A 13,347-nucleotide genomic window follows, 5' to 3' on the forward strand; every position below is an offset into this window, starting at 1 on the left:
CATCCTTTGTGATGCTTTGCCTTTGAACACACAGGCCCAAAATGTCACTGGCCGTGTTTCCTGCCCGAGTGCATTGAAATCCATCGCCCAGTTTGCTTTCAGCCATCACTGCTAAATTATACTCCCTGTTGCCATGTCCTGTTGTCCACCCTTCCACTGAACATGGGGAGGAGGGGGTCATGCATGGGATCACCAGTCTGTAGAGTTGGGGATCTTGGCTCTGACAACAGCCAATACCAGAAGTTTCTGAATAAAGTAGGAAGTCTTTGCAATGAACCACCAAGGGATAAGATCTGGGAAAAAAAGTTTCTTACTAAACTTAGGAAGCTGGTAGATGATTTTTTTTTTTTTTTATGTCGAAAGTTGGGATAGCAACTAAGCTGTGCATCAACTTTCCCACCTGGAAAATGGCAGTGTTAATCCTGATCTAACTCCTTAAGGCGTGTTTTGACATCCTCGGCAATGCTGGCAAGCTGTGTGTGTGTGTGTGTGTGCATGAGTGTGCGTGAACACATAAATCTTTCTCCCTCCCTCCGTGGCTATATGGGGGAGAGGTGCGGGGGTGTTTCTACCTTGCTTTACAGAAATAGGAAGCTATTTACCATTTTTAGCTTGACCTATATACACTGCACCTACATTTTTCTTATCCTGTGGGTGGGGTTTGGGCATTTCTGTCCCAGATTGGATCTCTCCCTCCATCCCCCACTTAAAAAGCCTCCCTGTTAATGAAATGTAGGAGAAGGAGGAGTAACGATGATGTAATATACCCATTTTACTGAGTTTCTAAGTTTAAATGAGCTTGGCTCCACCCAGGAGCTGCAATCCTTTGGGTCCTCGAAGATGGGAAGAAAGGGCAGGGGGGTATAAAACCACCCACAGGCTGAACACCCCCCTGCGCGCGCACACACTTTGCCATCAAAATGCAGCATCTAGTTTCTCCTGGCATCCCTTTCTCTCTCTAGGATCACCTCTGGGTGGTGTGCGCTGTCGGTCTGGTCCTGCAAAACCCATGCTGCAGCTGGTCCAGGGCTTGCCTGGGAAATTCAGGCAGAGACGCATCCCCGTACGGTCCTCTGCAATCAGTGCTGTCTGCCCAGAAGGCCCCTCCAGCATCAGAACTGACCCCTCCTCCTCCTCCTCCTCCTCCTCTTTCATCTGGCTGCATTTTTGATCCTGATGCTATTTTCCCCCCCACTCCCTTCCCTGTGTTTAGTTAAATTTCCCCCGCCTTTGTTGATGTCACATCCTGTTTCTAACATCCATCCCCTGCTAGTAGCCACTGCCTTCCAATTCCTTTTTTTTTTTTTTTTTTTAATCCCTGTCCTCCCTCCATCAGCCCCCCTTTTCAAGGCAAACTTTTGGCAATAGCAGAGATAATCATTTCGTGCTCCGTTGAATTTCTCCTCGCAAATGTCTTTCGATCAGGGGAGCCATTAAAAAAAAAAAAAATTAAAAAAAATTAAAAAGCCAGGGAGAAAGCCAGCACGGAGAGGAGAGAAGAGAAACTGGAATCTCAATAAATATGCAAAGTGAAGGCTCGACTAAGCAGATTTCCTGCATTGCCTTCTCGGGGTGCTGAGAGCCACTGAGAGAATAATCATAATAGATATCTATATTATTATTATTATTATTTTTTTTTTTTTAGAAAAAAAATAATAAGAAAGGACTGGAAAGGAAGCAAGGGAGTCGGTGATCAACGCAGGGGAAAAAAAATAACCCAGGACGAAAGGGGGGAACTGCATGCAAGGTGCCTGGACCTGTGTGCAAGAGATGCAACCTGCAAGCAAGCTTTTGAGCCTCTTCTTTCTCATCTTGATGGGCACAGAACTAACTCAAGTAGGTTTCTTTCTCTCTCTCCCCTAACGCCATTTTCTATTAAAGCTATAGAGTACAAAAGAAACTAGTGTAGCAAACTGCATCTTTTCTTGCAATTTCCCCCTCTCCTACCCCCACCCCCACCCTCCTTTTGGTAGCATGCAATAGAGGTCATTCATCAAATCCCTCTCCTGTAGCTCGGGCAAGGGATGTGGGGGAGTGCAGGGCATGGGGGAAGTAGGGGTGGATGGATAAGGTGTGTGGAGTGGGCAGATTGGACTGAAAAGGGGTGAAGTGGGGAGGTAAGGGGGGAGGCAGCTTTCATCGTCTCAGATCTGCTGTGGATTTTGATTTCAGCCACAGTCTGCGGGGGTGTTGGGTATAACTCTGCCCCCACCCCCTAGGCACACTCACTTCAATTAAAAGTTGAAATTCAGGTAGAGGAGAAGCTGGGGAGAGTGTGATGTGACTGCCTTTTGTTTCACCAGGAGAGAGAGGTGCAGGGATTCAGTAATTATCACCTGGCACAGCATTTCAGCAGGCAGGGCTGCTGAGATCCCTCCTGCCTTGATTGTTGGCTCCTTTGAAAAGTCTAGCATTAAAGATGAGGCTGCTGATACAGGGTCAGTCAAATTCCCAGCCTGTGAATGGGCAGTCAATGGGAATGTGTGCGCTGTCCATCACTTTGCAGTGTGCAGTAGGAGAAAGTAGCCTGAACGGGGTGGGGGGGAGTCTATTATTGGTAAGTTAGGGTCTGTCTCTGTTTCTGTCTGCCTATATATGTTGTGTTTTCCTCTGTATGTAGGTGTGATTCCCCACTGTAATTGCTTCTGCTGGATTCCTCCCTTCTCTTTGCATAGATGCATTTGCTGGTGTGGGGGGCAGCTGCACTGATTTAACATGCCATTTAAATGTCCCTTGATGTGTCCATCTGTGACACGCTTGAGGCTGATCATCCACACACACATACACACTCTTTCCCTTTTTTTTTTTTTTGGATGCTTTTCTGTACTTTCCAAGCCCAGCAATTGTTGAGTTGGTGGGGGGAAGGGGAGGCAAAAGGCTTTTTCTTTTTTTTGTGGTCAGAGTGGAAATAAAAGTCCATTCGACTTCTTTTAAAAAACAAGAGTGTCTTTATTTTCTGCTTTTTCACAGAAAGGAACAAAAGTGATCATAGAAGGATGTGGGATTTAATTGTACTGTTGCCTGGAAGGAAGGGGGGGGGGGAAGCTATAAATAGGAATGGAGATGGAGTCTTTTCAGTGTGGCACCAATTAGCAGCTGGGCTCTTATCCTGGATGCTTTCTGTATATATGCTTTTTTATCTGGCTAACAATAAGCTCTTCTGTCCCTGCCCTTGGTACTAAGAGGTAGTGGATAAAGCCTCCTTTAACCTACCAAGTGTTTCTGAGGGTCTGCTACGAGGAAGAAACATCCAAAGGAACGTCTGTGCTCAACACCTTGTTCCAAAAAAAAAGAAAAAGAGAGAAAAGAAAGTATGTGGAGGTTATTGAGAGGGGGGGGAAAAAAACCCCAAACCCCAAGTTGCTTGCAAATTGGAAGGGGTGGGAAGACAGGAAACCTAGAAGTGACTGACCAATATAAAGGCATTGTGTGTGTGCGAATACACGCCAGGGACCGTGCGCATGCGCTAGGCTGGACAAAGCAGAGGGAAATCGATGGGAATTGCTTTAAACAGGCGGTGGATCCTTAAGAAGCAGCTGCCTGCCTTCTCCTGACACAATACATGCCGGCGAGCTGGGGCTTGAATGCTACTCTCGCTTCTCCTTGCTCCCCCTGCCTCGGCCTCCTCTCAAACGGGCAGGAGAGCGTGTGGATCTGGGGGGTTTTTTGCAATGGGGAAAATCTCCATAACTTTGGATCCAGCAAGCACTTTCTCTGAGCTGCTTCCAGACCCCTGTTCCTTTTGCAGCACCCATCCTCTCTGCACCCGGCATTTTCTTCCAAGGATGCCCAGAGTTTGGGCGGCTGGTTCATCAGATGCTTCCCCCCCTGCCTCCATGCTGTGTTTAAAACTTTGGTCCTGACTTACTTGGGGGAAATGAAATCCGTTCGCTCCAGCTGCCAGCTTTAGGCCAAATTCAGGCCTGGCTGAGTTCAGTGGAGTGACCTGGAGCAGGATTTGGCCCGCTGGCTTCAAATAAAACCTGGCTTCTAGAAAGGCTGGGTGTCGGGTAGGTCCTCCCCTGGCTTCCCTTGTTGACCTCGGGCACCGGAGCATACAGCAGTGGGTTCGCCGATCTCTCGATCCCCTGGAGAGCCCTGTGCCTCTGCAGATCTCTTCCAGAGTTTTAGCATCTCCTTTCTTTAGCACAGCTGCCAGATGCAATCCCCGAGCATGCCTTTCATCTCAGGCACCGCCCAGTTCAGCGCCTTCCACGTTTAATTCAGTGACAAATTAACATCTCCATCACATGCCCAGGAATCTCTCTCCCAGTCCCCCCACCCCTTCCAGAGATCCCAGCTGGGCCACGGTTAAGGGGAGATCTATTTCTGAGTTGGCGGCAGTCGACGGTAATGCGGAGGGAGTCGGGGACCCTTCCCTCAAATGACCTGTCGTCATTCAGGTCAGCGGGAAGATAATGTGTCCCTGTAGGAGTGCGGGGGGAGAGTTGACAAGGGAGAACGAGCACGGTCCCTGGCAGAGAATCACTTCAGTGCTGTGGATGCAGAGCAGGGAGAATTTGCTGGCAGGAGGCTGTCGTTTCCAAAGTGAACCGCTGACAATATCTCAATGCCCGAAACTGGAGTTAGTGCCTTGGCTGATCCCAGTCACAACTGGCTTCAGCCCAGGCCTGGTTAGCTGTGCTCCCGCCTGCTTCATACCTGAACCGTGCAGGACTTTGCAAGCTGATGCTACGGGTTCAACCCGAATACTTCGGGTCACATTTGGAACCAAGGGCTATTAAAGTGTAACGGGAATTTGAGCTTAGTGTAAACAGCAGGGATCAGGAATACAGGGACATAAAACTGGCCATTACTGAAACTTCAGTTTGCCCTTTGATCCCTCTTTTTTTTTTAATTGGATTTGAATTTTATTATACTGGGGTTGGGTTTGTTTTTTTTCATTTTAGGACTAATTCCCTGTAGAACTGTGCTGAATGCTCAGAGGTGTATTTGGCCGCCTAGGTTCTTACAGTTGACTTTGCATCTTGCTTTGGATGTTTCCAGGTCAGTGATCCAAAGAGGAAATGCTGAATATTTCATTTGAATGGTGAATGGATGAGATTTGTACAGCCAAACGCTGCTTCTGGGGTTTAGGCAGGTAGCTGTTCCCTGGTGTTTATTAGCACCGGGCAGCAAAAGCCTGTGTATAGTCATGCAAGTTTGGGGAAACACCTGCTGAGGGGTTGCTTTCTTTGGCTGCTCCTCGAAGGTGAGATGGAGAGATGATCCTCAGGTAACCTCAGTAGAGCTCTGTCAGTTTATGCTATCTGCAGATCTTCCCCCCAAGGGTTACACACACACACATACGCATGCATGCACACATACATGTGCACATGTGCACACGGAGCCTGATTTTGATCTCATGCCTGTATCAATCAGGAGTCATTTCATCTAAGTCAACTGAGTGTAAAATAGTGTAAAAGAGACAGGTGATCATGCAAGTTCATGACTCTCTCTCTTTCCCTAGCCTCTGTCCCGTGTCCTGATTTGGCACGCTCGAGTCTCTTATGAAAATGCACGCTGATATCCTTGTGAATTTGCCTGAAAAGCCTACAGAAGTTTGAAGGGTGCCGATCCAGGCAAACTGCACTGTGTAATAATTTATTTAACCAGTAGTAAATCAGGTCACAGGAAAAATAGTGATTTCCTGGGACAGAGAAGTTACTAAATATTTAGGGCTCCCCAGTGAGGTCAAAGGGAGTTTTGCTAAAAGCATGTTTCTTAGGGCACATCATCAGCATCTGATGAAAGTGAGCTGGAGTTCAAGACAGCGTGTACTCTCTCCATATATCTATATCTATGTGTGTATATATATTATATTTATATCTATATCTATATCTATATATATCTATATATATATATATATAGCTATATAATAGCTATATATTTGTGTATATAGATAGATAGATAGATAGACATAGATGTATCATATCTATATCTTTGTGTATATATATAGATAGATATCAATATATAGATATATATTGATAGATATAGATATCTATATCTTTGTGTATATAGATATAGATATCTATATCTATCTATCTATCTATCTATCTATAGATAGCTAGATATACACACACACCTTAGTTAGTGTATAAAGGTGCCTTCTGACTGACTTCAGAGTAACACGGTGGACTCTCTTAGGGCACGGCCATGGGGGGCACTGGCAAAAAAAGCCACTTCCAACTGACCTGTAAAATTCCCTCCCGGTGAATGCAAAGGGTCATATCCATCCGGGTGTTTGTATCCCTGCCTAGTGCCCAAAGCTGGGAGTTTGCTGGTTCACTGATAAAGCAGCAATATCATTGAAGTCAGTGGCGTTGCAGTGCTGGGGAGAATCGGAGGCACAGTTTTGTGACTGCACCAACTTCACTGGTGGCGGAGAGAAATGTGCCTCTCAGCTTCCCAAGGCTGGCAGGAAGAGGGATGGTTACTCCTTTCACTCCTCCGTAAATACTCCCTGTGTAATTGTGTTCTCACTCAACCCCTGAATTAGCCTGCACCAGCCTAGCGGTAGCGAGCTAGGGGACTGTCAAATGTTCAGCCTCGTGGCTGGGTTCTTCCCTCCCCTGTTGTGCAGCCACATTGAAATGGGGAGGATTAAGCTGCAAACCTGCAGCCTGTAACAGGAGGCAGCTGCCTCATCTCATAAACCAATTTGTGTCTCATTTCACTAACTTCAACTTTCACCAATAAAAGAGAGAGGTAATTTTCAGCCTTGGGTCATATTTATTACTCAAGTTATCAGGCCTTGTAATCAGTATTAGCATCACTGTGTAAAGTAATACAAAACTAATTACTATCTAACTGAATTAGATAGATGAGGACTGTAAGCTGCGTTGACAGTAGAAGAAGCCAATTCTCAGTTATGAATGATAAGCTGGGGCTTCTGCTTGCTAGTACGAAGCCGTGAACCATAGGGCCATAATAATGCTGATGACAGGCACTAATGTGATTCTGGATATGCCAGGAAAGGGAAGAACAGAAAATAGAAAATAGTCTTTCTGAGATTCATTATTTAATCATTATTAAGCTGGGCCTTTTGTTGGATGAGCTTTGGATGTGAAACAGTGTGAAAGAGAAAGCAGTGCCTTGTGCTTTCAGCTGAGGGTCTCGGAGAGATTTGCAAGCATTGATGAATTAAGGATCATCGGGCACAAAGAAGGTGCCAACATGCCTGGTGTTTGCATGTGGGTAAACTGAGGTACGACAAGTCAGAGGCAAACCTGGGAAGAGCACCCAGGAAGACGGATGTAGTTAAACATCTTAGTCTGAAGTCAAGTTAGAAGGCAGGGTAGATTTGCCCCTTATAGACTCACTAAAGTGTGCGTGTGTGTGAATCCTAGAGCAGTGGGCCTGGAAGGGACCTCCAGTGGCGATTTAATCCAACCCCCTGCCTGAGGCAGGATCAGCCCTGTGCAAACCATCCTGTGCAATCCATAATCTAGACTCTTCATAAGACCACCATCAACCCTGGCACCACACAGACCTCACACCTAAACCTGCCACAGGCATAGCAGGAAAACCGCAGCAGCCAAGATGTACAATATATATATATATATATATATATATATATATATATATATTGTGTGTGTGTGTGTGTGTGTGTGTGTATAACTATATATATGCACATGCGCACATCATGCATATGCACACACCCACACAATGTGTGCATGTGCATATATATATTTATATAGATAGATGTAGCACAAGCTTGTACGAGCTACAGCATGCAGGTATCCTGATTCCCATTTCTTATAGGCTAGAATTGCTACACCTCACTTACTCCTAAGCACTCAGGCCCAGGATTTAGGAGCCCCAGCTCCCGGTCTGCTGCATTTTTTCCTGACAAAGTTTCCCTTGCAGAAGAACTAGAACCCAGGAGTCCTGAATCTCATTCCCTGCTGCAATACCTAGCAGACCATGATCCTAAGCAAGTGAGAGCCCAAGAATTTCTCTGGGAAGGGCAGGAGGAGGAAGACGCTTTTCCAAAGTCCAGTCCTTATTATCATAATAGTAGAAAGCAACTGGTGCACACCACCGTGCAGCATACATACTTCTTAACTTAAAAGGAGCTTTTGAGAGGGGTTCTCAGGAAATATCCCTTCCACTTCATTTTGGCTATAAGGAAGATGCTCAACAACAAAAAATCTGACCTGACAATCATTTACATTAGAGCTGTATTCTGCAGCCATTGAAATCATTGCAAAAGTCATTAGCTTTAGATGGGTAGTATCAGGCCTACAGGCTCGACATGTATTGGCGCTTGCTATTATATTGTGGGTTTAATGTCAAGAGCAGCTTTAGCTAAACGGAGATTTAGTACAAAGCAAAGACCGGTAAAGGGGATTATTCTGTTCTGAAATTATACCAAGAGCATATACTTCTAGCTGCAAAACTCCTCTGTGCTCCTTTTGGACAGTAAAGATCATATGGCACCTTCCACTTGTAAGGAGCTGCTCCATGGCCCATTGCGGGCATTGAACCTTCCCGTGGCCACTGTGCATCGTGCTAGTCTCAGCCCCAAAACTGCCTGCAGTTCAATGCTGTTGAATGTACGGTGCATCCTTCATGTTGACTTTATCCCAAACTCCCACTGAAATCAAAATGCCATTTATGCAAATGGGGCCTGCAGGTTTGCACCAATGCAGAGTTTGTGGAGCATTTTGAGATTGTTGCCTCAATATCACCTTTTTCTCCCCCCTCTACCTATATCTAACTCTTGCCTAGTGAGCTGTATTTAGATTGAAAGGTCTTCGGAGCAAAGAATTGCCTGGCTGTGCATGTTCTTCTGTCCTGTTCGTAGAGCATTTAGCATAGTGGGCCTCTGTCCTATTCAAGCAACAGCTCCTGCCTTCCTATGAAAAGTCTTACTGACTTCTCAAGGGGTGTGAGGCACAAGGACAGCAGCCCAAGGCCCTGAATTTTATATTACAGTCTGTTGTCATTGGAAGGACTGACCCGTGGAGAAAGAGCCTGCTCACCCAGCATCCCTGCCCACTCAGAGACTCAACCCTGAAGTCTTTCTCCCCTTGCTCAGTCCATCTAGCCCCTTTTACAATGCAGCAGGGTCCTGCACATGTGTTCAGCTACATCTGGGGACCGGGAGGAGTGGGGAGCCACCGTTTCCCCAGTCAGGGCGGGAAGGGGAACTTCCTTCTGCTCTTAGCAGAGTGCGTGCTCCTTTTTACTTCTCTTTTACCTCCCTGGTTAAGAGCAGCTCAGAGGGATTGCATATGTCCATTTACCATTCTTTAGGTCCCCAGCAGTGCTGGGGGGGGGGTGGGGGGGTGGAGTATGTATGCTGTGGTTCGCTGGGAGGATTTGGGAGATCTGAGACAAAACCACTTGCTTTAACAGCTGTTCTGCCGTCAGAAAACTTACCCCTTGGGTATGGAGTGAGATTTACCCTCACTAGTGTATATACACTTATATACCATATATTGTGAAGCTAGAAAGGAGTTCATGCCAGAGTCCCGGACCCAAAACTTCCTAACACTAAGGTGTTCGAATCTAAATAGCTATTCAAGTCCAGGACTGGGCTTTGCAAACTGCTCTTGTGAGTGTGTCAGAGCGAGACAAGACCCCTGAACCCAGACTCTATGTTTTAAAATGTTGTTCTTGGTGGCCACCCAGCCCACCTCTAGTGCTGGTCTACATGCGCTCTCACAGTAACTGCTCGCCATATACACACGAGCATCATTTTACCATCACATCCTCCCTCTTAATTAGGATTTCTTCAAGCAGGGGCTGTTTCCCCTCACTCCCAGTTCTTTACTAGCTTGCAGGACTCTTGTGGGAAACCCTACAGGCATCATACCAGTGGATCTACTGCCACGTGACCCTCCTGCTCCCAGACATTGCTCCCACACAGGACATTACTGCACGTGTGAAGTGGAGGAGTAGCCCAGCCTGGTTTTGGAGCATGATGCTTTTGGGACAGGAAAGCTCCAGTTCATCCCAGGACAAAGGTTTGCAAAGAGCCTTATACGTGTCTTGCATTTCCTGAATGGAGTGCGACTTACCTAGGGCATAAGCTGGCTTTCTGCACACTGCTGGATCTCATCCTAGGTGTGGCATGGAATAACTGCTTGCAGCCAGGGCTCTGCCGTGCCTTCCTCAATGGGAGGTGCAGAACTCTGCTAGGGTTGGAATAAGATATAATCCTTCTACCACCCAGCCACCCTGGTTTGGCTGTTTGTCCAGAAATCCTACTGAAAGAGACAGTCTAGTTTAAACAGCAATTAATTCAGGGCATTTAGGAGGTCAGGCAAAAAGTTCACTGTGGTCTCTTTTGGCCATGCACAGGGCATGGTCAGTGCCAACTGCAGTCCAGTCCAGCCTCCGTATCTGCACCTGCATTTGCACACACGCACGCACAAAAGAGCCTAGATGTGATACATGCAAATCACATTCTGCCTGAATTTGTGCCTGAAACTGCCATTGCTATAAATATATTTTTAGACGCTGCATGTGCCACTGACTCAGCTTGGAACAACAGGATGGGTTGAATCCAAACCGTCCACCCTCTGAGCATGAGTTTTTGACCCAAAGGGCTTGAGCTGAAAGTCCACTGCAATCACGAGGAGTCTTTCCACTGATGTCAGTGGGGTTTGGGTAGGACTGAAGTCTTCTCCTACCTCCGAAGCCAGGCTGACTCATAACCTCTTATATGGACCGGCCACAAGAGGGAGATGAAGACCCATCCTCCAGCACACCAAAGCAAGCAAGGATTTGTGAACCAGGGTAGAAAAATGCTGGCCCTGTAGGTCAGTTCCTGTCCGACCCATGCATTCTGCATCACGTCTGGAGAGAAAAACCTTCTTCATTAGTGGGATTTTCCATTAAGCAATTTCAAATGAACTAGCAGCTCTGGGGGGGGGGGGGGGGGGGTTTGAGAGTGGGGGAGGTTGTGCTGTTTTCTTTCCTTGTTCTTTATTACTAAGAACCTATGCATGCAAATGGGCTCTTTTGTTTCCTAGGAGTCCATCTTCTCCTGCTGCTGATTCTCTGCTTACAGCGGTAATTTGCTCATTGTGACATCAGAATTGACTGTTCTGGAAATGATGAATATCAAGGAGACTTCAGGTGTAGAATACACAACAGGAGAAGAAAAACGCAGAGACACAAGGAGCCTCTTTGTAAGCCCATATCCTGTGTGATGAACGGTGCAGCAATCAGACGAGTGGTGATTTTGAGATGCCAAGGCAAAGCTAATAGAAGCAGCGGTGACTGCAAAAAGTATAAGTGCTGCCTGTTGCTCTCTCAGGGCCAGGTCCTGTTTTGTACTAGTGAGAAACCCTAGCAGGATGCTCTCAGGCTGGTGGACCCCGTCCCATCTGAATTTAGGGACAGCTCTTCTGGGGTTTGTGGCAAACTTCTAGGGGGAAAGCAGAAACAGAGAAAGGGGAAATCTTACTGGAGGGGGAAAGAAGGAAAATGCAACCTCAGGATCTCTCCACTCTCTTCTGCATTGTGGAAGATTTTGCAGTGCGGGTCTAGTGACATCAGGTTTTCCCTCTTATTCATCCAACACACCATTGGTGATGTTAACCGCCCTACAAAGGGAGTGCATTGCCCAAACAGTTTGAGAATCGTTCCTATCTACGTTCAGGTCTGTGTCTTCGTCACTTGGATGACGATGATGATTTGGATGATCACTTGGATGATGATGATGTCCTTTAGGACATTCAAACTGGACGAATCTACCTCTATTGCACGCGTCAGCCGTTAGAGCAGGATTTTTGTTCTTGCAATTCATTCGCCGCTAGCAGCTACATCACTCGCTTTCATTTTTCTGGTGCTCATGCTCCAGAACCAGGCTGCAATGCTTGCGTTGCAAACCCTACGGCGCTCTCCTGAAGTGCTGACACCCAATGCCCAATCTCCCTCTCTTGTCACTGAAAACTGCATGGAGCTGCTTCTACAAATTGTGATTTTTGGGAAGCTTCCCTCTTGGACTGAAATGGGTATGCCTGTATGACTTTCCCATTACCTCTGATGGGCCAATTTTTCTAAATACGACCAATCCCGGTGTCAAGATGTGCTATAAATAATGGATTGAGGGTCTGGATAGGGGTACTCAGAGCCAGTCATGGGTAAAGATAATGATTACATCAAGTCATTGAATTGTCCACAATGGTTTCGGGCAGCTGTTGTTCTTTTGAAGTCCCCGCATGTTACTGAACACTTGAAAGAAGAAAGTCTGCTCCCAAGAAAAGCTGCTGCCCTCCGCTAGGTAACAGCTCTCTGGAGTTTGTGAAAGGAAGAAGTCTTCTGATTTGAATGAGTTTATCTGCCTCTGATTACCATATAGACAGCCATGTCCTCAGCTGTATTTATTTTATACCAGCAGAAGGTCTGGCCTATCATCCCTATGGAGGCAAGGAGCTGTGTGTGACGGTTATATTAAGGCATTGGGAATCTAGGTGGTGGATCCTCTTTCAGCATTTTCCAGGGAATTTCCATGTGATCATCAGCACATATTTTTTCTCCTCTGTGTTGTTTTCCTAACAGCAAAAGCTTTGCCCACTGCAAAGCCTTCTAAAACACTGCTCCTGCTATAGCATCAAAATGCAATTATTTGTGTGCATTGAAGGAGAATCAATCTTGACGTATCCCCAGTGGACTCAACCTGTGAAACGTATTTTCCCCCAGCATCATTTTTAAATAATAAAATATGTTGAGATCTAATAATTCCCCTTGGCCGTGTTTAGAAGAATACGAGAAGTGAGCTTTATTTCATATCCTGATTTCCAAACGAGCGCTGAAATGATATAAATATTGCACTAGCGAGAGCTTTACATGGTATCGCATCAGATTGGACGTCAGGCACTTGGATGGGATGGAGTTCAGCCCAGTGGAAGAGCCTGTTTTGAATAGAGTAGCGGAAAAGCAGAGGAAGGGAGAAAGCCGGGAGGTGTTTTGCAAGATCTCTGATGCCAAAGTTGGACTTGCCACAGGGGCACACGTTGGTCTTGCTCTGAGCCAGCTGGGACGAATGCTGATCTTGGTGTCAGCGGTCCAAACCTAGAGTGTTTCTGATGATTTGCACTGTGATGCCAATCACTGGTTTGATATTTGTGCCATGGAGGGGGAAAAAAAAGCTGTTTTCCCGCTCATCCGTGACAACCACCTGGTATGGGCATGAGCACTTCGTTGTGCAGCCTCTTCTGGCAGGGGAAATACCATGCAATTAAAACGGCACCGTGTAGAGGAGGATGCACCCTTGTCTACTTGCAGACAGGATGCCCTACAAGAGCCTCATAGCTAGCTTCCCACTGGCCTGCTCCCAGTGGGAGGATCTCGGCTACGCGCCGACTTTATGGAAATAAAAGATTCCTC

At 46.5% G+C, this 13,347-nt stretch overlaps 1 protein-coding gene across 1 annotated transcript in view; it reads left to right on the forward strand.

Annotated features, from left to right (window-relative positions):
* The first annotated feature begins 1,302 nt into the window (after positions 1-1,302).
* OLFM1 (olfactomedin 1) overlaps positions 1,303-13,347 on the forward strand; it is a 48,788-nt gene continuing 36,743 nt past the window's right edge. The window contains exon 1 of the mRNA XM_006261961.4: positions 1,303-1,836. Coding sequence (XP_006262023.1) covers positions 1,741-1,836 — 96 coding nt within the window. The 5' untranslated portion in view covers positions 1,303-1,740. The remainder of the gene's footprint in view (positions 1,837-13,347) is intronic.

Source organism: Alligator mississippiensis, chromosome 12, assembly GCF_030867095.1.
Source record: "Alligator mississippiensis isolate rAllMis1 chromosome 12, rAllMis1, whole genome shotgun sequence".
NCBI lineage: Eukaryota > Metazoa > Chordata > Crocodylia > Alligatoridae > Alligator > Alligator mississippiensis.